The sequence below is a fragment of the Myiozetetes cayanensis genome, unplaced genomic scaffold, assembly GCF_022539395.1.
Source record: "Myiozetetes cayanensis isolate MyiCay16 unplaced genomic scaffold, myiCay2020 scf1, whole genome shotgun sequence".
Classification (NCBI taxonomy): domain Eukaryota; kingdom Metazoa; phylum Chordata; class Aves; order Passeriformes; family Tyrannidae; genus Myiozetetes; species Myiozetetes cayanensis.
The window spans coordinates 27,571,978-27,593,866 of NW_026086604.1; the positions used below are offsets into that span (position 1 = coordinate 27,571,978).

At 39.7% G+C, this 21,889-nt stretch overlaps 1 protein-coding gene across 2 annotated transcripts in view; it reads left to right on the plus strand.

The window, feature by feature from the left end:
* ZNF704 (zinc finger protein 704) overlaps positions 1-21,173 on the plus strand; it is a 101,648-nt gene extending 80,475 nt beyond the window's left edge. For both annotated transcript variants that reach the window (XM_050332953.1, XM_050332944.1), the window contains 2 exons: positions 3,264-3,358; positions 5,121-21,173. In XM_050332953.1, coding sequence (XP_050188910.1) covers positions 3,264-3,358; positions 5,121-5,232 — 207 coding nt within the window. In that variant the 3' untranslated portion in view covers positions 5,233-21,173. The remainder of the gene's footprint in view (positions 1-3,263; positions 3,359-5,120) is intronic.
* Positions 21,174-21,889: the final 716 nt, after the last annotated feature.

Consider the following 21,889-nt stretch of genomic DNA (forward strand, 5'->3'; position numbering starts at 1 on the left):
GGAAAAGATTAGGTACAGATTTACAAAAGTGCGTAGGTCTACACATTTTTTCATGTTACTAGTGATGTTGGAATGGGGCCATTCTGCCCTTGACCCATTAGAAGGCTCTTGTATCCTGGTTTTGAGCAGTCTTCTTCTAGACATGTATGTCAGTAATTAGGTCCACAAGAGAGACAGAATTTCAAAATAGTCTCCTTTTGTGTTTTGGTTTTTTTGACACATACTGTAGTGTTTCCACATTCATTCCTGTGGACATTGAATTTCAATGACCCTGAGCACTCCCTGCTTGCTTTCCTGGGAACCAGGGTGTTCAGACATCATGACTCACATTAAGCCCTTGCTTTTGGACAGTCTTTAGCAGAACAGCACTGACAGGCCTTTGTGAATGTGAATGTGCTTATCAGCAGGTTCCTGAGTGCCTCTAAACAAGCCAAACATACAGCTGGACCAGTCGGGGTTCAGTATGTGGCTGATTCAGGCTTGGGGGTATTCACAGCATCTAAACACAGGCATTTATTTAGAAGTGTTGTAGTCATAAGGAGGAGAAGAGGTTGAGGTCACTTGGTTTGTTCAGCCTGGAGGAGGCTGAAGGGAGACCTCATTGCAGTCTACAACTGCCTTGTGACAGGAAATAGAGGGGCAGACACTGATCTCTTCTCTGTGACCAGTGACAGGACCCAAGGGAACAGCATGAGGCTGAGTCAGGGGAGGTTTAGGTTCTCTGATTCTGTAATTAGGGGAACCTTCAAACTCCTTTGTGCTCTCAATCATGCATAAGTTAGATTCCCACGGCACATGAAAAATACACTTTTTCTTACTATTTTCCTAAGATAACTTTGCAGGTGCGAGGTTGAATGTTGGCACAGTTATAAGTCACTGCTAGGTACTGTTCTCTGCATGAAGCAGAATAAACAGGATGATGTTTGCTCTACCACTTGAGACTGAACTAGGAGAAAAAAATCGGGCACAGCCTGAGGACGTACAAGGAGGGTGAATTAAGTTATGCAAGTGGAATGAGCCCTGGTGGAGTGTGTATCTGTTGGTAGTGGAGGGCTTAACATAATGACCATAGTGTTCCACTTTTATGTAATTATGTAATGTAGGATAAAAGTCTTCCTGAATACTAGTGTGATCTCCACTGTGTAATACTGGCTTTTACCTGCCTACTCATAACCCAAAAAGGTTGAACTGGCGAGATCTTTAAGTTTGATAATCTGATGTTTACAGATCACAAATCTCTGTAACCATAGTTTCCCACCAGTAGTTGTAACTGGAGACTCCAGGCCCTTGCTTCAAACAAACACATGTCATTTCACTCTGTGTTAAACAGCACTTCAGTGGTGAAAAGCCTTGGAGGGCAAGGACTGCGTTCTCAGGGCTTCCTGTTAATCTGCTCCTAGTGTCCCCTGCAGAGGAGAACAGTTGACTGGTATTGTTTAGACCTGCTGCAAAGTCTATCAAGATACACGAAATTCACCTTCAGTGCAGTCTAGCTGCCTTGGTGTGCCAGGCGGTGGAACCATTGTGCAGGCACCCTCCCTGTTGAGGGTGAGGGGAGTCTGCACCCTCCAATTACTGCTTAAGCCTGTTCTGTGTTTGGAAGCAATCAGGATAATTGCTTATAACATAGGAGGTCATCTAAGTACTCTTCTGTTCAATGACAACCATCTAATATATTGAGTGTCAGTTTGTAGTGGTAGACACAAAATAGTTTCAGGTTTTTAAAATGTTTTAGAACCCCAGCAGAATGACTGGAGATCTCTGGTTGTTGGTAATGACTTGACTGGAGAACTGTGCAGTGTGTGGTAAATGCCAAATACCAGAAAAATGCTATTGCTTTGAATTTTATCTTCAGTGTTTCAATCATTCTTAGGTAAACAAGGGTACAGGTTGATAAAAGACTGGAAAAAGAAGTAGTAGACAACAAACTGCCCTTAGTATTCTGGAGTGATAGAAGGAGCTAGTGTGGTCTCTGGAAGTATAAAACATGACTTATGGTAAGCAGGCTGAGAGCAAGGAAGTTTCTTTCAAGCTTTGCAGGTATATTTTGTGTATCAGTAATGGTCTAAACTTTAGAGTGTGAACCACACATGCAGTTAAATCAGAAATTTCCATAGTTACCAGCTGAGAGTAAAAGTTGAAAGAGTGACTGTACTCCATTACAAGCATTAGTTAGTTTTTTGCTACTGTGTAGTAGATATAAAATAGACTTTGTGTCAAAAATCAAAGCACATACAGTAATTCTCTTCAAGTCAGGTCAGTCAGTTCCCATTCTTCCAAATGTTGTAAAGACTTCAAAAGGGCAGGAGTGAAAACTTGTAGCAGTGCAGAGAGCTATGACCAGATCTGCAGTTCTGGCTGCAGGAGGCTGACTCCGTGCACCAGATACCCAAATGAAGCTTGGTACGTTCAATATGCAGCAAAAAACGAGTGGGCGTAATTTTATTCTAGTGTTTTAGATGTAAAGCTGTTGTGGTCTTTACCCAGGAGCAAAATAAAACTGTAGTGGTAAATAATTTAGGAGTTATTTAAGGGCAAGCATTATGCCATGTGATTACTCAAATAATGTTGCCAGCCCCCAAGCTCACGTAGAAAACTTCATTGGAAAGTCTCAGAAGACCAAACTATACACATTCACAAAGAGGGTGCCTGCTGAAAAGGTTACTGTGCAGAAGAAAGAGATAATCCAGTATCTCTTGTCAGCAGCCTTTATCAGAAGGGCTCCCTTGCACTCCCATTAAACCTCAAGGGGACTGTAACTGCCCTGCAGCAAAACCCCTTCTTCAAGGGTGTCTCTCCACAAAGAATGCCTCGTCACAGAAGAAAGCAACAAGTGGGAATCCCTTTATTTCATAGCAGGTTACTGGTATTGATCTCAACACAGGACAAAGTTTATTTTTCCAGTTATTTTCTCTGCTTAAATTGGAGACAGTTTTCTTAAGAGCTGTTCAGAATTCTTAAGAATGAATGCATATTTATTTCCCAAATACAAAAAGTGATGCTGATCTGTATTCTGATTTGCTCAATGGGGAGCTCTTGAAAGTACAGGGAAACAAAGTGGAGCTGATGCAATGTACCTAATGCTAAATAGACATATTTTCTAAATAAACCTATGGCTTACTTATGTTTGTATGTTATGTAATCACCTTTCCTGGGTATCCTTGCCACAATGAATCATAATGTGCATTTTCTGGGAAAAAGTGTTTAATCTGCATTCATATGTGTATGTTCTTCATAAGCAGCCTTTTTGTCTGTATTGGCAGGTTTCACCAACCCATAATCGTCCTGCAGGGAGTGGAGAGCAGAAACAGTCCCACACAGTTCTTTCGTCACCGCCTAGAGTAGCATTTGGCTTGAGGTATGGGACCATTAGCTCCTGCTGACACATCAGCAGCCTCACAACCTGGAGGGTGTTCAGTAAATAAGATGTCAGTGGCCAAAGGAACAGGAAAAGCACACTGCCAACCCCAATTGCAGTTGTCAGGCAGTTTCTTAGTAGGATGCTTCAGAGTAAGCATTCAGAACCTATTTTGCTTTTCATTCCCATCAAAGGTAAAGTTCAGGGGAAGATTGAGTTACTGCAAAATTAAAAAGGCAGACTGTGAAGCAAAACTGCATGCCTGATGCCAGGCACATCTGGAGTTCAGATGCAGTCCTAAATTTACCCTGTAAAGCAGTGCTGCCCAGATTCTCTGCCCCAGCTGAAGCATCCTGAACTGCATTGTGTGGCTTTGCTTTTTTCCCTGAAAGGCTGGGCCATCTTACATGTTCACCACCATTCAGTCAGAATGGTATTTGACTTCAGTGGAATTATAAAAAAACATATCTCACAATAGATTAGATCAAGGCAGAGCTTTTTATACCTTGTCTTCCTAGACATAAGCTGCATTCACTTCCATTAAAGTTAACTGATGTTTGACCAGAACCTACTTTAAAAGTGTTCAAAAATTATGTTAAAAAATCAAACTGTGATGCTGAATTTCTTCTGGTAAAGAAACTCGTTATTTCTCCCAGTCCTAAAGATGACTATACCCTAAAATGAGACAAAAAAAAATTCATGCTTTTAATTTTCTTCAGGACTCTCAGATCATTGCATATGCTACAAACCAAACTCAGAATCCTCCCCAGTTCATGGATTGTGCCCATTAATTAATGTTTGGTAATCAGAAAATGTGTAGGCATGCAAGAGAGGAGTCACCAGGCAATTCCCACATGTGCCATGCAGCATATAATACCAGTATTAAACAATTCTGTCAGTACAGTTATTTCATTTAAAGATGCCTCGACAACTGGCACTGCTGGTAGTGAATGTTGGGTTGCTTGGTGAAGCTTTGCTCCTCAGGTTTGCTGGCTTGCTGGGTGTAGAATAAAAAAAGTTCCATTTTAACAGTTACTCGGATCATTTTCTAAACTTGCAAACTTTTGAGTGTGGCTGTAAGATGGGAAGCAGGACAGTTGTTATAGCTGTAACAGCAGGTGCTGCCTGCCTTGCTGGCTTTGGGGATGACAAAGAAGGAGCACATGTGAACGTGCTGCAGGTGAGGGTAAGGGTTAAAACTTTTCACTCACTGTTTTGTTTTTTAAGTCAGTGAGCTCAGAGCAAACTGTGCAGGAAGGAGTGGCAAGCTTAGGAGCTGGTAGCTTTTCTCCTCTTTGGCGTAGCTGCTACCTGCTGTTTGTCAAGATCTGATGCTATGCCAAGTATTTTTACCGCAGCTCTGCAGCACTTCTGCCTGATGTGACCTGGCCTGTACTGTGGAACAGCTATGACTGTCCATCAAGGCATTTCATGTGGCTAAACTACAGTTTATTAGTCCAGGTTTAGTTGCTGGCTGAAGTCAGGGATCATCCCATGAGCAGAGGAGCAGGCTCAGCAGCTGCTGCAGAGGCTGTCGGAGCCAGGTGAGGAGAAGGCTTGGTCCCTCAGAGCTGTGGAGTCACAGCCATGTCTGTCTGTCTGCTTCATTAGCTCCCAGCTGACTTGAAAGCAGCCTAAATCCTTTTGGAAACACCAGGGGTCTCTGCCTGCTGCACTCCGTTGAGATTGTTGTCCTGATTTTAGGGTGAAAAGCAAACCTACTAAAGCATCTCCTTAATGAGCTTCCCTTTCTCTCTGACAGGAAGCCTAGAGGGGAGGGGAAAAAGTGTCGGAAGGTCTATGGGATGGAGAACAGAGATATGTGGTGTACTGCCTGCCGATGGAAGAAGGCCTGCCAAAGGTTCATCGACTAACGATTGAAATTATGCAGAGGATTTGGGGATGGGGGAGGACAACAGCAGAACCAGATCGCTGCAGCTGCACTGTATCACTTCCCATTTTCCCCTCCAGTGATGTGGTGTTGGGGGTTTTGTTTTTTCGGGGTGGTGTTTTTTTTTTAAGAGCTTTGTATTTCAAAGTGAAGCACTTGTAGCCAAGGAGAAGCACTAATTAAAACCTGTGTGGAGCAATAGAGCAAAAAAAAAGCAAAACCAAGAACACACGACAAAATTTTGTCTTAGTAAGCATGGAAACCAGAGCAGCTATTAGTGTTCTTCTGTAAAAGAAAGGAAAAAGTTAATTATTTTGCTAACTCTGTGAGCTACTTGCTCCTTAAGATCATTTTTAACCATTTCAGTCTCTGTGCTGTGAACATCTGTATCTGCTAAACTGATTTAAGTTTTCTTTTCCTGAAACGAAGATATCTTTTTGAAAGCTTTCTAATAAACACTTCAGAGTTGTATAAGCTACAGTTTTCTCAACAAAAGCTGTACTAAGACTGGATAGTGCTAAATAATTCTCCTGATACGAATTATCATTATTATATTTTTGAAAAGGGGATGTGGGGAGGAGTTGGGATTTTCGTTTGTTTGGTTTGTTTGTTTGTTTATAGGGGAAGAGCAAAGTCTGAATTTGCAAGAAGGACAAGCAGTGCTCCTGGAAGATTTTTAAACCAGTCACAGACCAGTGGAGTGGAACAAAGTAATTTAAGTACGAAATTGGATTTTGACCCTCTAGAGGAAGAAAAGCAGCAGTGTAAAGTCACCAGCAGATATTGTCACGAGAAGTTGAGGGAAGAAAGCCAGTGATGCTTGATTGAAACCCATAAGAATATATTGGCGGTCCAGTAGGTTTCTTACCACTCTTCCCTTTCTGAGAGAGGATGACTAGTAGGACCAGCATGGCTGTTGCTGCAGGAGGCCTATGAAGAACTGGTACTTGCAGCCACTAGGATTATATGTAATATCCATTCAGGGACATGATCCAGCCCAGCAGTTCTGCTTTTGCTTCCTTTTCTCATATTTGAGAGATTGTTGTTAAGATAATGGTTTGCTCAGCTTTTTTTTTTTTCTGTTAAAGCTACTAAAATTTATTTGATGCAAAAAGTGGTAAAGAAAATACCCCCTTTCCACAACATCATCTCAGAAAAAGAAGTACAACAGCAAAGGAGCAGCGTTATTTATGGTAAAAATCAATTTCTTAAATAATTTTGTAATATGAATTAAAAAGTTTCTCTACTTGCAGTACTTCAATAGATTTGGGTCATTTAGTTTCTCAGTCCATTAGGAAGTATACACCGGAGTGCGGCAAGCTGGTGTTCTGTCTCAACTTGTATCAAATTACTATTAATTAATGATTATTTCAATGCAAAAATAAAGTAAGGATTTACTAGGAAATGAATGTATATGGTTAAATAATACTAGCCTGTAAACAAGACACCTTAAAAAAATCAAAGACACAGAAGCAAAACTTTGCCTATTAATTGCAGCATGAAGGGCTGAAAATGCCTGGATTATTTTTTCTTTCATAATATTCGAACAAATTAAATTTAGACCAATTTTTTTTTTTTAATTGTTTAAACTGGCTTGTTCTCAGTGAAGTAAGGGAACTTTTAAATATCTGAACAACTTTCTAAAATCTGGTCCAAAGTTCAGCTGATAGCTTTATTAAGTGTGCACTGCTGCTTGTGCCTATGTAAAAGCACAGAATAACAATGCAGAATTTTGGAATATACACTATGGATTCAGTAAGGTAGCATGGAAAAGCAAAATCTATAATAGGAGATCTTGAAGGTTATCATCTGATTTTCTGTGAACAAGTTAATTGGGCAATCAGATGCCTAATTTGAGCATGCTATTTCTGCAGTTATTTACAAATTGTGTGATTTACATGCAAAAGTGGCAAGATACGCTTGCATGCATGCAATTACTTGATTTTTTGCCCAATTGTGTTTTCTAAGTCATTAAAAAAAAAAAGAAAAATAGACTCTGGAAGCTAGTAAGACCCTGAAATATATACACATATATGTGTGTATGAGTATTTTTGTATATGTGTATACATATATGTAAAACTATATATATTATATAGTTTTATATGTGTATATAAAATCTGGAATCAACAGGGAGGAGAAAGATTGTTTTCTTTACAAACAGAAAAAGCAAGACACTAAGGGTAAGTGGATATACATAACCCACTGTATTATCTTCTTTCCTCTTAGTAAAACATGGGTCGTGGGTTTTCTTTAAATGTTGTATTTTTTCAATTTCCATAGTAAAATACCTCATAGTAATTAATAGACATTTCATATTCAAACACTGGGCTTGCTGGTGGTGTGCTTACTTTGATAGAACTTTAAAAATTTGGTACTTTTCCAAGATACTCCTGCCAGTTTGCCCCCACCCCCTCTCCCATTTTTACAAGCACTCCAAGACTATAAAGCATTCCATGATTATTTTGACTGTTGCCAGACTAACAGTATTTGCCTATGTATTTGTTGTTCCCCTCCTTTTTGCTTTGGAGGATTTTTTTGAAAATAACGTATCAGATTGTGTATTGTTTCTATAATGTCATGGCATTGTGAGCACCTTTCCTGAGGGCACTTTATGAATTGTTGTAATAAGATTATTCTTTATGAATTTCTACACAGAAGAATGGTTTTGTTGCCAGACCAGATTGCCCTCTGGTACAAATTGGATATGGATTATGTAAGGGACAAAAGCCACAAACCATCAAAACAGGAGAGAAAGCTGGTGTCAACAAGGCAGAGGACAGAGAGGTACTTGATAAATCCTGCCAGGACAAAACTAAGTTACCAATATTTTTACACAACCTTTAATCAGCAGTTTATATTAAATCAGTTTTAGATCTTACGGCTATGGCATTTTGATTCCTAATTAGGCACTTCTGTAGTTACCATGTCTCACCCATGGCCACGATAGCAGGGCGGCACGGCTGTCCGGGCCTGCACCAGTGGCTTTGTGTTTTGAGCTCCAGTCACTTGCCACGTGAGCACTTCAATGCCCACCGAAATCCCTTTGTGATCCTGACACACCCAGCAAAGACAGAAATGTCAGCAAAGCCTTTCCTCTGCTGGCAGTAGTGAGCATAATCTGGAGTAACCTCTTCCATTTTCAGTCTCTTGCTTCTGTGTTGCTTTGAGCTGCTTCGCTGTCCTTCTGACACCTGATTTATCTCACATGTCTGCACTGACCTCTCCAAAACACTCTGATTTCTTTGTTTTCCCAAGGAAGAGCTAGCCTGAATGCTGTGGTCATTTACTGTCATCAGTACATGCCAATTCCCCTATTTTCTGTTTCTCTGTGGGAGGTAGGTCATTGTCTCTGACCTCCCAGGGAAGTCAGAAGGAATGGCTTGAGCACATCGTGCAGTCTCTGTGTGCTGCAGGGATTTGGATGCGGGTTCATGTATTTTGAGAGGCAGAACTTGATATAAAAATGTAAGGACCTGTTTTATTGTTACTATTATTATCTATTTAACTTCTTGATACTGGTAACAGAAATTGCCAACGTCAGTATCAGTGTGGAGATCAACTGTATTAATTCCGAATATTTTGCTTTAGGAGTTTTCTTCTTATTAGAACAAAGCTATTTCTCGCTTCTCCATTCTCCCATCCCCTGAAAAATCTGGAAAATGAGATAGTTTTAGAAGTGGAAAATTTTAATAGCAATTTTAATAAGGGACTGTGATCCAACTGCTCCTGTATGAAGCTATTGGACGTTAAAACTCAGATCATCTTAGTCATAAAACGATTTCCACCCAGAACAATGTGCCTGATTCTCTAGTGCCTTGCACAAATGTAACAGGATATACAAGACGCAAAAGTGAGTAAAAACTCTTCTGTTCCAATCTGCAAGTTTACATTTAATTTTAACCAATACCAGTCGTCACCTAGCATGTACCTGTTGGCATGTCAGCCGTGCTTGTGCTAATAAGCTGAGCAGAATTGTCTGTCCAATTACTTTTTCCAAATCCTTAGCCTTGTATGAACGTTAGCTGTCTAATTATCTACAAGTTCCTTGCAGCCGTTCACTTTTGCCGACATCACTGTCTTCATCCCTTCTCCCTTTTCTTTTATGATAATGACTAGATAGGCAACACAACAGGAGGTAAAGCTGTTGCAGAACCTGCATGTTGGAACAGATTCCAGCTCCATGCAATGTCCCAGATGTTTTTGTCTCTGACTTTACCATTCTGACCCAGTGAGTCAGGATGTTTTTCTACTGCTTGCTGTGGCCTGGGACCAGCTAAAGTGGCCCTGCTGAGAATCCAGGAAAATCACTGTGAATGTGGCAATACCAAGTGATTTATTTCTTCCCCTGCCTGTAAGTATGTTAGAACACCATCACAGAAACAGGACATGAAATCAGAAGCTTGCTAGCCATGTGCAGAGATGTAGGTGGTTGCCAGTGAGGCTTCTTTCAAACTATAGGTATCTGCTGGATAAAGTTGTGCTGCACCTTTTCTTAGAAACACTTTGATATGGAAACATTTATCAAGTCTCATCTTGGTCTTACATTTTATTCAGTCTTCCTGAAAGGTGGTAGCACTGGAACTGAGACAGTATGGAGTATGAGATTTAACCTGCGTTTGTCGGGATTTTTCTGGTAGATAACTGGGCAGTCGTAAAGCGTCATAGCGTAGATTTTGTTCTGGTGTAAGTTCAGCAGAGTTTTATGGCACCCTTAGAAAAGAACTAGAAAGTAAGTGATAGGTAAAAATTAATCAAGCTGAGGGTTTAAATACATTCTGTGTCTGCTAGACATGAGCAGTCCTTGCCAGCATCCCTGTGGAGCTTGAAAAGCTTCAGGCTTGCAAAACAGCTGATGTACACCTGTTGTTGGTAGTGCGACTTGAACTGCTCTTTCCATCTTGGACTACAGTGGTTTTGCATCAACCATGCTCTCACTTCTGTCAAATGTGGGATTTAAGGAGTGTGCATCTTCTACTTGCAACTTTTTGAGTTTATTCCTCAATATGAAAAACAGTCATCATGTTTTTTGTGCTTCACACAGACCATTTGTAATAGCAATCCAGAAAGACCCTGAGAACAGAAATCGGCCTGTTTCTGATGGAAGAAGATAAAGGTTGCTCTGATGCTTGCTCATACTCACAGCTACAATTCATTCAGCTGATGAAATAGAAGGGAATAGATAAATGAAGTGACAAGCCAGTGTTCCACTGTTTTTTTTAACACATCTTAGCACCAGGAATGATTCTCCTTACATATTCAAATCTGAATGTGAGGTCTCCAATATACCCTTGAGGGAAATAAATTTAGCAATAGAAGTACTGTTTCAGCTTTCCTGCTACTTGGGCACATACACAACATTGTACTAATGAGGTGGTGTTTCAAAATTAAATCCAAATTCTTTTTGTAATTCAGCGCTAAAGATGGACTTGAACATTAAAAAATGTTTGAATATTAGCATTTACTGTTTACCAATTCTCTTAAAAAATTCAGGTTTGATTTTGGAGTCCTTACCTTAGTATGTGATACTCTGCAGCAATTAGTGTATGATGTTTAATGTCCAGATAAACAGAAATTACTAAACTATTTGTAGAAAACTACCAAGGGAAAACAGGGAAATAAAAGATAGTTAATACAAATTTCCTCAGGGAACATGAGAGGGCTGTAAAGGGAGGATGTGGGTTTATTGGAATGGAAGATTGCTAGGAAATTGATTTTTTTTCTATTTTAGGCAAAATTAAAAGAGCAATATATCAGTACTTGAATTATTAAAATTAGAATGAAGCACTAATAGATGAACATGATCCTACTTAATGTTGTAGCTTATAAAAATATAGAAAATTAGCTTGAATGATAACCTAATAAAAATACATTTGTGTGAATCTTTTCAGGATCTTCTGTAAATATAAAAGTGTCTTGTTTATATAGTTGCTTGGTCAAAGCATGCTTTGTCTGTAATTGGATTACTTCTTACCAAATTACTTCAGCAAGCAAAAAAGCGTTATGTCAGCACAATATCCTGGAGAGTTGTGTAGTGCACTTTGAAAAGGGCTAATTAAAATTTAAAAGAATATAAATAATAGTTTAATAATTGAAAATTAAAAAGAAAACATGTCACCACATTTTTTTATCTGCAAAGGTATCAGCTTCTGTAAACCCAAAGTTTTATCAAACCATGGTAAACCAGAATTTCGAAATTCTGCAAATTTTGAAAATTCTCAATTTTGCTTTATTTTTACACAGAAAAATAATTTTTGATCCATAGTAATTTTTTTTACTGTCAGCTTTTTCCCATGTCCAGAGATCTGTTCTGCAAATTCCAAATGTGTATACTGAAGTGAATAAAAATCAGGATCTTCAGTATTAGAACCTAAAAGTGTAAATAGCATTTACATGGTATCCGAATTCTTAGTATTTAACTGTAGTAACTAATTCTTACAGTGATGCCAACAAGTCTTTCGGGGAAGGGGAGCACATAGTCTGTAAATTAGGAGGTATGGCTGCACAGAGGTAGAACTACTGGTATTCCAAGAACAGAGTGTAGTCTCGGGTTTATCAGAGCACTCACATATGTGTTTACCTCAGCTTGCAGAGTTTGCTGATGAGACTCTCCACGTTTCTAAAGTTTGGCACACATTTTTATGCTCCTGTGAAATCAGGCCTTGGCAAGAGCAGATACTCTTAAAGCTTTGTCTGAAATATGCACTTTGTGGGACAATCTATCTTTTCCTGGTTTTATGCAATTTACCTTGTATTTAAAAGACCAGACAAATTTAGAGAATTCTTTTCTTATTTTTTGCATTGCAAAAAGGAAGGTGAGAAAGAAGACAAGTTCAGCTGCACATTTCAGCATGTGAAAGCATTGCTTAGGTTTGTAAAAGCCGTTTATTTGCCATCAAGCTCAAAGGAACTCATTTGAGCACAAGCAGGTCACATTATATAAATTTATATAGTTCCATCTGTACTCCCTGTACACTCAACACTCCTCCAGGCAACCGGAGGCATAGGAGCTCTGAGTATGCAAGGAAATAAAAGAATTTACCTAAAAACTTTAGGAATACTGTGTTTTTAAACCACAAATTATATTGTCTGTATGTAATTTTTAGTATTAAGACAAAATAGACAGTAGCCTTATTAACCAGGTGCAATACTTATAAAGGGCTAAATTATGGAAACAAGTGTGTGTGTTTGTACATCACTGAAAAATGTGCACTCTCTGAAAACTGACTTTTATAGCACTGGGATCTTATTACCTCTCTGAAATTATAATGTTGGTATAATTTTATAACCATTTATTATACATTATGAAATAGGATTTGGGATTTCCTAAGAACCAAAAGGAGGAGAGGGGAAACTGTAAATCACATAGACTAGTGGTATGTTGTTTTACATGGCAGAAGTAACCTAAAACACCTTTACAAAGCCATACAAGTTCTGGATTATGGAGAGAAAAAATCTCTTGCCCTTGGTTACAGACATAGTTTAGTCTGAAATTTCCCGTGGTGACATGAAAATGCTTACTTCAATGTTCAGTGTTTGCTTTGTCTCTTGCATTTTCTTACTGGATTTTATTTGTATTCTGATCATGAAAATATTCCTAAATTAGTAGTATTTGGCTTGAAATTGTATTCTTTTAAAAATAACCTTTAAAATGGAGAGAGTTCTTCATTCACTGTACAGTCTGAATGAGATCATACAACATGATCTGCTCTAACTTAAATGGGGAGTTCTTACAAGCAGAAGATTATAGGAAAAGATTATGTTGAGGATTCATTGTTCAGTCATGAAAAAAATTTGAACAGTCAAACTACAAGTTCCACTCACATATTTCTTCCCTCTGTCTCTGCACTGGGGGGTCAGTGGAGTAAGGCTGCCAAGTACAGTGTATCTGGCTATCCTACACCTGGCAGGGGAGGGGGTGTTGGTGGTGTTTGTGGGTTTTTTCTGTTAGATAATGACATACATGTCATCTTCACATCTCTCTTTCTTGTCTTCTGCTCACAGTCCAGAATTACCTGAAAGTCAGAAATAGTCAGATTTGTTGAACAGAAGAGTGTTTGGTTGTTTCTCTGTTTGACTGACTTCTAGCAAAGGCACTGAGGGACAGACTCGAACTTTGAGACAACTTAGTCAAAAGAGGCTTGAGCCAATCAGGCAGGACCTGAAACAAAATTGCTCAGAATTGAATCCCAGTAGGAGGAAACTCATCTTAAGTCAATTACAGAAATTCTGTGGTTTGATCTTTGTGGTGTTGGTTGGTTTTGTTGGTTTTTTTTTTAATTACAAACCTGATAAAAAGTCTTGTTACACAATTAAGAGCAGAATGAAGATCACATTGTAAGTAGTTGAGCCCTCCAAGCAGTACAGATTTTCTCAGGAGAGTTGCAGTTATTCCCGTGCATTGACAAGGACTGCTCACACGGGTAATGGTTGTAGAACAGAGGCACATGGGTTTTCCTCTCTGTAACTTTCCACTGGAATTGAGAGTGTGAAATTGTGACTCTCCCTTTCTGAGTGCTTGAGGATTTTGCTGTTAGGCTTTGTGAGAGGGGTGGGATATGTACCTTGGCACCTTTGCACAGCTGTTGGAAGAGTTCCTGGTAATACCAAAGTGGCAGTACTTTGGATGTGTCACTTAGTGACAGGTTTAAGAGCTGTTAAGCAGGTGGTATTCAGTCTGTAATCCATCCTACTGATATCAGGCCCAGGGAGAAGGAGCTCTCTCAGGATGGGACCCAAGATAGCCAAGCTTCTGTGAAGGGAGTCACCACCATAGGCCATGTGCTGTTGGCTGGAGCAAGTGCTGTCTTTGTTGTGTCCAGCTTGAGGAAGGTTGGTTATCCTCACACATTCATGGCATGTTCATAGGACAGAATGCTCTTTTGAAGAATATTCCCTTTTTCAAAGATTTAAAATAAAACTGTGGGTGAACTTTTATGTTAAAGAAAGTCACTGAATAAATTACAGTATTGTCAATGTTGAAATTCGAAGGGGTTGTTTCCCCCCTTCCAGAACCACAGAGCCCTGTAACCTTAACCAAGTCTTTTTCCCAAAGATTTGCTGGAACCCAGCATTGAGCCCTAAACTGAGGCCAATGTGAGTCTGACCCCCACATAAAGGAGGCTCTTTCCAACTCTTTCCCAGCTCTTATCCTTACTAAGTTGGTGTTTTATTAGTAGACCTTTATAAAGGGGGCATCACCTCATCACTGTTCCAGGGTCATTTCTCACATAGCACCAGCCACCCCTGCATTTGCAAGGAGCCACACATTACCTTTGTCAGTCAAGGTGTTTGGGGAATATTATTTTAGATTTAGACCTCTACATTTCACCTAACACTGCAGTTCACAGCAGATCAGGTTGACATAAGCTTGTGCTGTTGTTGAAGAAGCTCTTCCTACCCACCAGAGAAGTATCCCAGGTTATGCTGGCTTGAACCATTTCTGTGAGTCTGGGTCTGTATAAAATGGCTAAAGGCTAGATCAACATATTGCCAGCTGGGTTTGTACCTCTACTCTTTCTTGTGGCAGGCATGATAATACTGCCTTTATCCCACCCTGTCTTGGCTGCAGTCTCATTGAGATCGCGTAAGACCTGCCTGCATACATTGTTCTTTCTTTTCTTACCAGTCTTGTTTCAGAGAATATAAAGTAAATTCAAGTTCTTTTTAAAAACATTTTTTCTGAATTAATTTTTTTAGAATGAGAGCATTTAGTGTAAAATTACTGAGCTTTAATTTGGTCTGCATTGCACTTTATATATATTTTCATTTGTTGGGCCATGTATTTTTGATATATTAAACAATAAAGGTTTTGTTAATCTAGATTTAACTAGAAATTAACCTCAAAACTAAAATGTTTTTATAACATTGCAAGTTCCATAAAATGCAACAAATAATTTGTTTAGATCAGAGACTTTTTTAGTGATACATTGATAAATATTATACTTCTGAAATTATTTGCCATTTGGTAAATCTGTTACATTATTGGATATCATGAGTTAAAATGGAATATGGATAAGCAGGAGACAAAGTTCTAGACATTGAGTTCGCTTGTATGCAAAACCTGAATTAATTTAATTGATAGGAGTTTTTAAAAATCAGCCTAATCTAGTTTAAAGAAGTGTGAAACTATTTAATAGGCAAGTTTAAAATGAAAAAAAGCTCACAGAAAAGTTGAAATTAGTTTAACTGAACCACCAAAGAGCTGTGTTTTCCACTGTGCTAAGGCAGTGCTGTCTGGTGGGTGCCCGCAAATCCCCTTAGCTCTGCAGGGGCTGAACTCGTGCAAGTACAAGGCACCAGCAGAAGCCGTGTGTGAGTATGAATTTTCCTGCTTTAAACAGCAGTGCTCCAAGTTGTTACACTTAACAGGCCCACTGCCGGGTTGGCAGTGGTACTTCCATTTGTGTTTTTTCTGCCTTCATCTGCACTAATTTTGGGAACGAATGTCCTAAAGACAATCCTTTTGTTCTCAAATGACCTAATGAAGAACTCGTCTTCCTTCTGGTTTTGGTGTTAAACTTACAGCCCTAGTACTATTGCATTAGTTTATCTTAAGAATTTGTAGGTGCCAGTTTCAGCACTTTAAACAAAGAGCAGCTACTTTGCTTCAGCACAGAATTCCTTCAAATCTTGGGGAGTACATTGAAAAATAAAGACCTTTTTGACTTTTACTTCATACCAAACTCTTTTATTCCAAATCACACCCAGAAAAGTGGCAAAAACAAAGCACATGGTAGTGAAGGGAGGAGAGAGAGGCAGCGATGAGATACTTTGTTCCCAGCATGAGCCCTTCCTGGGCTCCCCTGGTTGATGAGTGTGTTTGCACAGACCACACCCAGCTTGGAATTCCTGTGAAATCCCTGCAAAACTTTGTAGTTGGCCACCTCCCAGAGTCCTCAGTTCCTTTTAAGAGACTTTCAGATTTTCTACTTTCTCACTTCTACATCCATACATAAAAGTCAAAGCTGACTACTGCTCCAATAGCCTGGCGTGACCCCAACCTTGAGCCGCAAATACATCACCTTGCCATTTTTAATCAAGCTGCAGTTCTGCCTGCAAGGGATAGGCATGATCCAGGTATTTCTGCCTGCTGTAAAGCTGTTGCATCCTTTCATGGACCACTGGGAGTCCCCGGAGGGAGGCAGGTGCACTGCCAGTGCACTGTGCAAGCTTTGTGTGTGACATCAGCGAGCACCTGATATCTGTGCTGAAGAGAAAGCATAGACTGACATCACCTGTGCATCCTACCAGAGAGATGGGACCTGCACAGCACTGCTCAGGTCTTGGAGTTACAGGAGAATTAAGCTTAAAACCTTTGTATGAGTACAGAGTGCGTCTGAAAACTCAGTCTGTGTTCAGCTGAGGAGCAAGAGCAGTGACAGGCCTCCGAGGTGGTGGTCTGTCAGGCAGCACAAATAACAGCTCTGTTGCCTGACTAGTTGTTGTGCTTCCATGTACGTTTGAAGGAAGGCTTAGTAGAGAAGACATTGTGCGTAGGTGCTACTCCTTTGCAGTCTGGTTTGATTCTGCCCTCTGGGGGCAGCCTGTGGGCCAGCACAGCACATTTAGAGAAGGTGTTTCCATGGGCTTGCACATAGCAACAAAAATGTTTTTTGTAAGAAGCAGGTGCTGCTTCTTTTCTGTTTCTTAAAACAAAAAAACAAACAAAAAAAACAAACCCACAGAACAAAATGCCACAGTTCAGACCTTTGCCAGACTCCCACTGTCTCCCTTTAGCATTGTCAGCTGGGGAGAACTCCGGAGTTCAGAGGGCCTTGGCCATAACTCATCAAAAAGCCCCTGCAATCTATTGCTGCTGAAAATGTTTTGGGGCTAGATCAAAACCACACAGACTTGGGCTCTCCTGAATTCCACTTAAGAATTTTACTGTTACTTCATATGAAAAAAAGTGCTAAAATCTTTGTTCCTGCATCTGAATCAATTCTGCCTGCTGATCCAAGAGCGCTTCAGTAGACTTCAGATATCTAAGGAGTCATTCTCAGTACAAGTCAGGACACTCCAAACATTTCACATGTTTTTTTATGTTAAAAACATTGGCAAAATAAGCAATGTGTCTATTAATGCCTAAAACTTAATGAAAATAATTGAGTTAAAATACTGAGATGTATCTGTTTGCACTCGAAACTTTAAAGAAAGACTACTGAATTCTTGATTTGCTAAGCACAATCTCCTGAGTTTTAATAACTCACTAAACCAGCTTTGGACAGACTAACATTTTACAAAAATCAAGAAAGATTTTTTTCTTCTCAAGTTATTCAAGTAATTCAGGTAATGAATAATTTTTTTCTGGTCACTGGGTTTTAGAACGAGCAAATCTCATCCTCTTGCACTTCTGATATTCATTGTTTATATGGAAAAAAGTCTCTACTACTTTTTCATTTCCCAGTGAATGATCAGTTTGCTTGCTACAGGCAATGTTTCTTGACTTTAGATTGCAGAATATGCTTTGATAATTTTACTCCTCCATGTGAATCCTGGTTCTCTGGTAATTAGTTTTTTCTAGCTTCAGAAATGCTTTTGTGCAATTTCCATAGATATGGTTGAATAAAACTTGCAAGAAAGAATCTAAGTCAAATCCCAAGTGAAAATCAAGTACATGAAACAACCATGAAGATAAAGTATCATGAGAAAAGTCAATTCAGCGCTGAATTAAGTATTTATAGAACATGTTGATTAGCAAAGAGCAGTGATCTTTGTTGAAGTTACATTTAGTAGGAAACCACTGTGTTTTAGTAAGTGTCGCAAGTGACAAAGCAATTTTTCCCCAGAAAAGGTGCAAATGGAAAACAACACTTAAATAGGTCATTTAAACCAAGACTTTCTCCTATATAAGCCCCTTCTGCCTGGTACATTACTGTTATGTTCAGGGATGCTCAGGACAACAGACATTCCTCATGGGAAGCAGCTAGGTTCCAAAGTGTCAACTAAATAAATGCAAAGTGAGCAACTCATAGGACTTTCTAAATACTAGCTCAGGTATTGCCAAAAGGAAAAAAAAAAGCAGAAAAAAAAAAAAGCAAGGAAATACTATTAACTACTGACCTAGAATTTCAGCAGTTCAGAAGAATCATGTTTTATTCTAGCTCACATGCCATAGTTAAAACCAGGTTTCTGTTGGTTTGCTTATTTATCTTAGAGGGCATTTACTTCTTAACCCCCAAAGCAGGGTATGTCAGTACTGAGATGACCATGGTTGAATAGGAATCTCTTGAAATCCTAAAATACATTATTACAGAAACAACAGCCTTTCAATGAAAAACTACTTAATCTCAAAAAAGCAAAAAGCAGCTAATTCTCTGTTTGGGAAATGCGATTGAGCTACCATTGACTCCCAGGTGGTGTGTTTAACGGGTCTCCTATAGCTTTGTCAGCTTGCATTTTTGTTAAAAGCCGATGGTGATTAAACTACACAGCAAAGAATCTTCCTTTGATCTTTGTAAATGAATGTATACATACAAACTATGCATTTTCACACAGCTGCATACTGTATCTTGAATCGGTTCAACTCCAACCTTTCCCCTAGGTTAGCAACCCCCAAACTTCAGGAGCCGAAGGAGCTCCCATCTCCTTTAGCGTTTATTTGTCTCCTGTCTTGTTTCTGCACTCCAAAACCTGAGATGCAGGATGAGAAATGCTGAGCAGCAGGGCCCCAGGAGCAGAGTCAATGGGGACCTGTGGCCAAGGCAGGGACCTGGCATGCCCTGTCAGACCACTTTGGGCTCCCAGACCCAGCGTGGCCCAACACAGGGGCATGATATCTGTGCTGGCTCTGCCAGAGCTGCTCCAGCCCCTCTTGCCCAGCGTCTTGGACACTGGGGCAGCTGAGTGGGACCAGCAGCTGCTCTCACACAGGGTCAGTAGGAGTTTGCAGCAATATTTGGTCAGGCTGTGCCAAGGAGGAGCCACTGCACCTGGGCTGGCAGGGACAGTGTTTTTAGCCACCCTACCAACCTGGTTTCGTTCTGCCCATCACTTCCCCATGGTGCTGTGTGGCACTTAAGAGGCATGGATGGCTCCTCAGGGGTTGTGGTCTTACTGCTGAGACCTGCTGCCCCGAGCAATACAGTGCTCAAAACGCTCAGCCCTTCATCCTGATCATTGCTCGGACTTCAGGGCTGGGATGTGGAAGGGACGAAGGATCAGAGCTTGGTTTTAGCATACCTTCTGTTGGAAGGGAGGAGGAAAGATGGAAAATGGATGTCTTGTTCTTGTAGCTGGTGTAATTAAAGGAAAAATATTACATGCAACATTTCTTACTTAAATTTTGGGTTGTAGCTGTAGTATGCATCAGCCCCAGTCTGCAAAATGAATGAAATGTTTCTTACACTTCATGCTACAGGAAGAAAGACGCAAAAAGTAGAAGTATTGAGAATATCCTTGCTTTAAAGTAAAGCAAGCTTGGACTCAACAACGAAGAAAGATTTTGTTTATATGCAAACTGTTTAAATATTTGATACCAGTATGAAGGCAGTAGTATTCTTATCTATCCAGAGACGTGCACTCATCTAGGTTATGTTTAATTGAAAAATATTTTTGCAGTATGTATTTGTATTTGATGGGCTAAGGCCTTTAATTTTATATTCTTTACAAGAATTACTGTGGCAATTATGTTTTTCCATTTATTGAACTACCTGCCCATGCTAGTTGTCTGCTTACATAAAGAATATTTCCCACTACTTCAGAGGTTTTTGGGTTGTTTTCAAAGGGGACCTGCCCCAGAGGGTTCCACAGGGGTGCCCAGCATGGGTGGGAGACTCCCTGGAGCGGGGCAGGTCTCCCTTACTGGGGTGTTGCCTGTCACTGCAACAGACAGACACAGATTCATTTCCCTGCAATCTGCAACTGCCTGGTGGGCCTGGGGTAGCTCCAGCTGCAGTTCCTCAAATCAAAACTCTGACTGACACAGTCAGTCCTTTGCTGTCACTTACTATCACAAAGTTAACTTTTTACAATGAGAAAGAGCTTCCAACTCTGGCACTGATGGAAATACTGAATACTTTTAATATATATATATATTTGGAAAGTATTTGAACAAAGTGTTTTGTCTTTTTTTATACAACTTTTAGCCAAATAGAAGTATTCTGATTATTACTTCTGTGGATATCTGTCCACCTGTAAATAAACTCATATATTCAGGTACATGAACCTGAAGAAAAAAAAATAATAAAGACTGTTCAGTGGCTATGCGCTTTGCTAGCTCTTGTTTCCTTTGTACATAAGAGGTAACTGTTTAAATGTTGGGTGGGGTTTTTAATTTAATTGTTGTTCCTCTAAAAAAAAAAAAAGAAGAAGAAAAAAACTTTTGACTTTGTTTTCTCTTTTCTGAGTTAATACAAAGATTTTCTAACTTTTTACTGCAGAAATGGATAAATACCTGGTGCTAAGTGAATGTGAGTCAAACTGGCCATAGCAGACACACCAGTTAGAATGCACTTTTCCTGTGGCACACAATGTATTTTCTCAGAAGGGACTTTCAAAGGACTGTCAGATGTTTACATTTCTTCTTGTTGCCCCAAATAGTTTTGAATATTGAAATAACTCCCAAAAATCAAGTCATGATCCATTACTGATGAGACGAATCCTTACACTTAGGTATCTATGACAGCTTTGTACAAATACCATTTTAGAGATAGTTGAAATATTGGGCTTTCATACTTTGTAATGCTTTGATGTGACAATAAATATGCTGTTGCTATCTAGTCTAACCTCATTGTAGACCTGTAACTCCTTGTTTATGGTTATGTCATGGTTTGCACTGGCTTGAATTCAGCCAAATACTGACTGTTCAGCTGAAATACTCAGACTGTTATGATGTCCACAAAACGTTTATTAAATGCACTTGTATCTGACTGCTGTGGAGTATGTCAAATTATTCATGTAATAAACCCCTTCTGTATAACTTTTGCTACTTGTTTATGTGAACTTTAGTTCTTTTACAGACATGATGTCAGTGCATCAACCAAGGACCAGCTGGAGTCAGTGAGAGCCTTTGCATCGACTTCACTACACACAGGACTGATTTCCTTCCCTTTGATCAGAGGGACGATGTTTAGACATTATGAGTAAGACACACAGAACAGGGATGTTGAGTTTTAAATTTTGGCCCTGTGAATTTGAAGTGCATCCTTTAGCTAGTGACTGTGGTTTGCCACTTCCAAGCTTATGCTGCTCTTCCTGATCATTATGCTAGCAACACTTTCCCTATCCTGCTCTTCCCTGGTAGCCAAGGAGCAGTCTCCATGTGCACAACAAGGAACACTCCTGATAGGCAAAGGATCATTTGACCATGGTATGCCTTTCTCATGGTAAAGCTAATGCACCTACTGCTTGACACTCGCAAGTTGGAGAGACATTCCTGAAACGGAGTAGTTTCCTAATAAAAGTGTAAACTAGTATAGTTTCTGTCCAAGTTCTCAACTCCCATTCTAGCTTTGTTAGGTCATATTTAGATTTTCCTTTGGCTCGTGCATTCCTACACGCTGGCTTCAGTGCCAACTCCAATGTAAATAGCAAGGCTATTAAATTTAATGAGTGGTTTTATCACTCTTCTTCTGTTCACACTTTCCTCCCTTCAAGCAACACCTCCTTGCCACACACATGCACGCTCCGTCATCCATCTC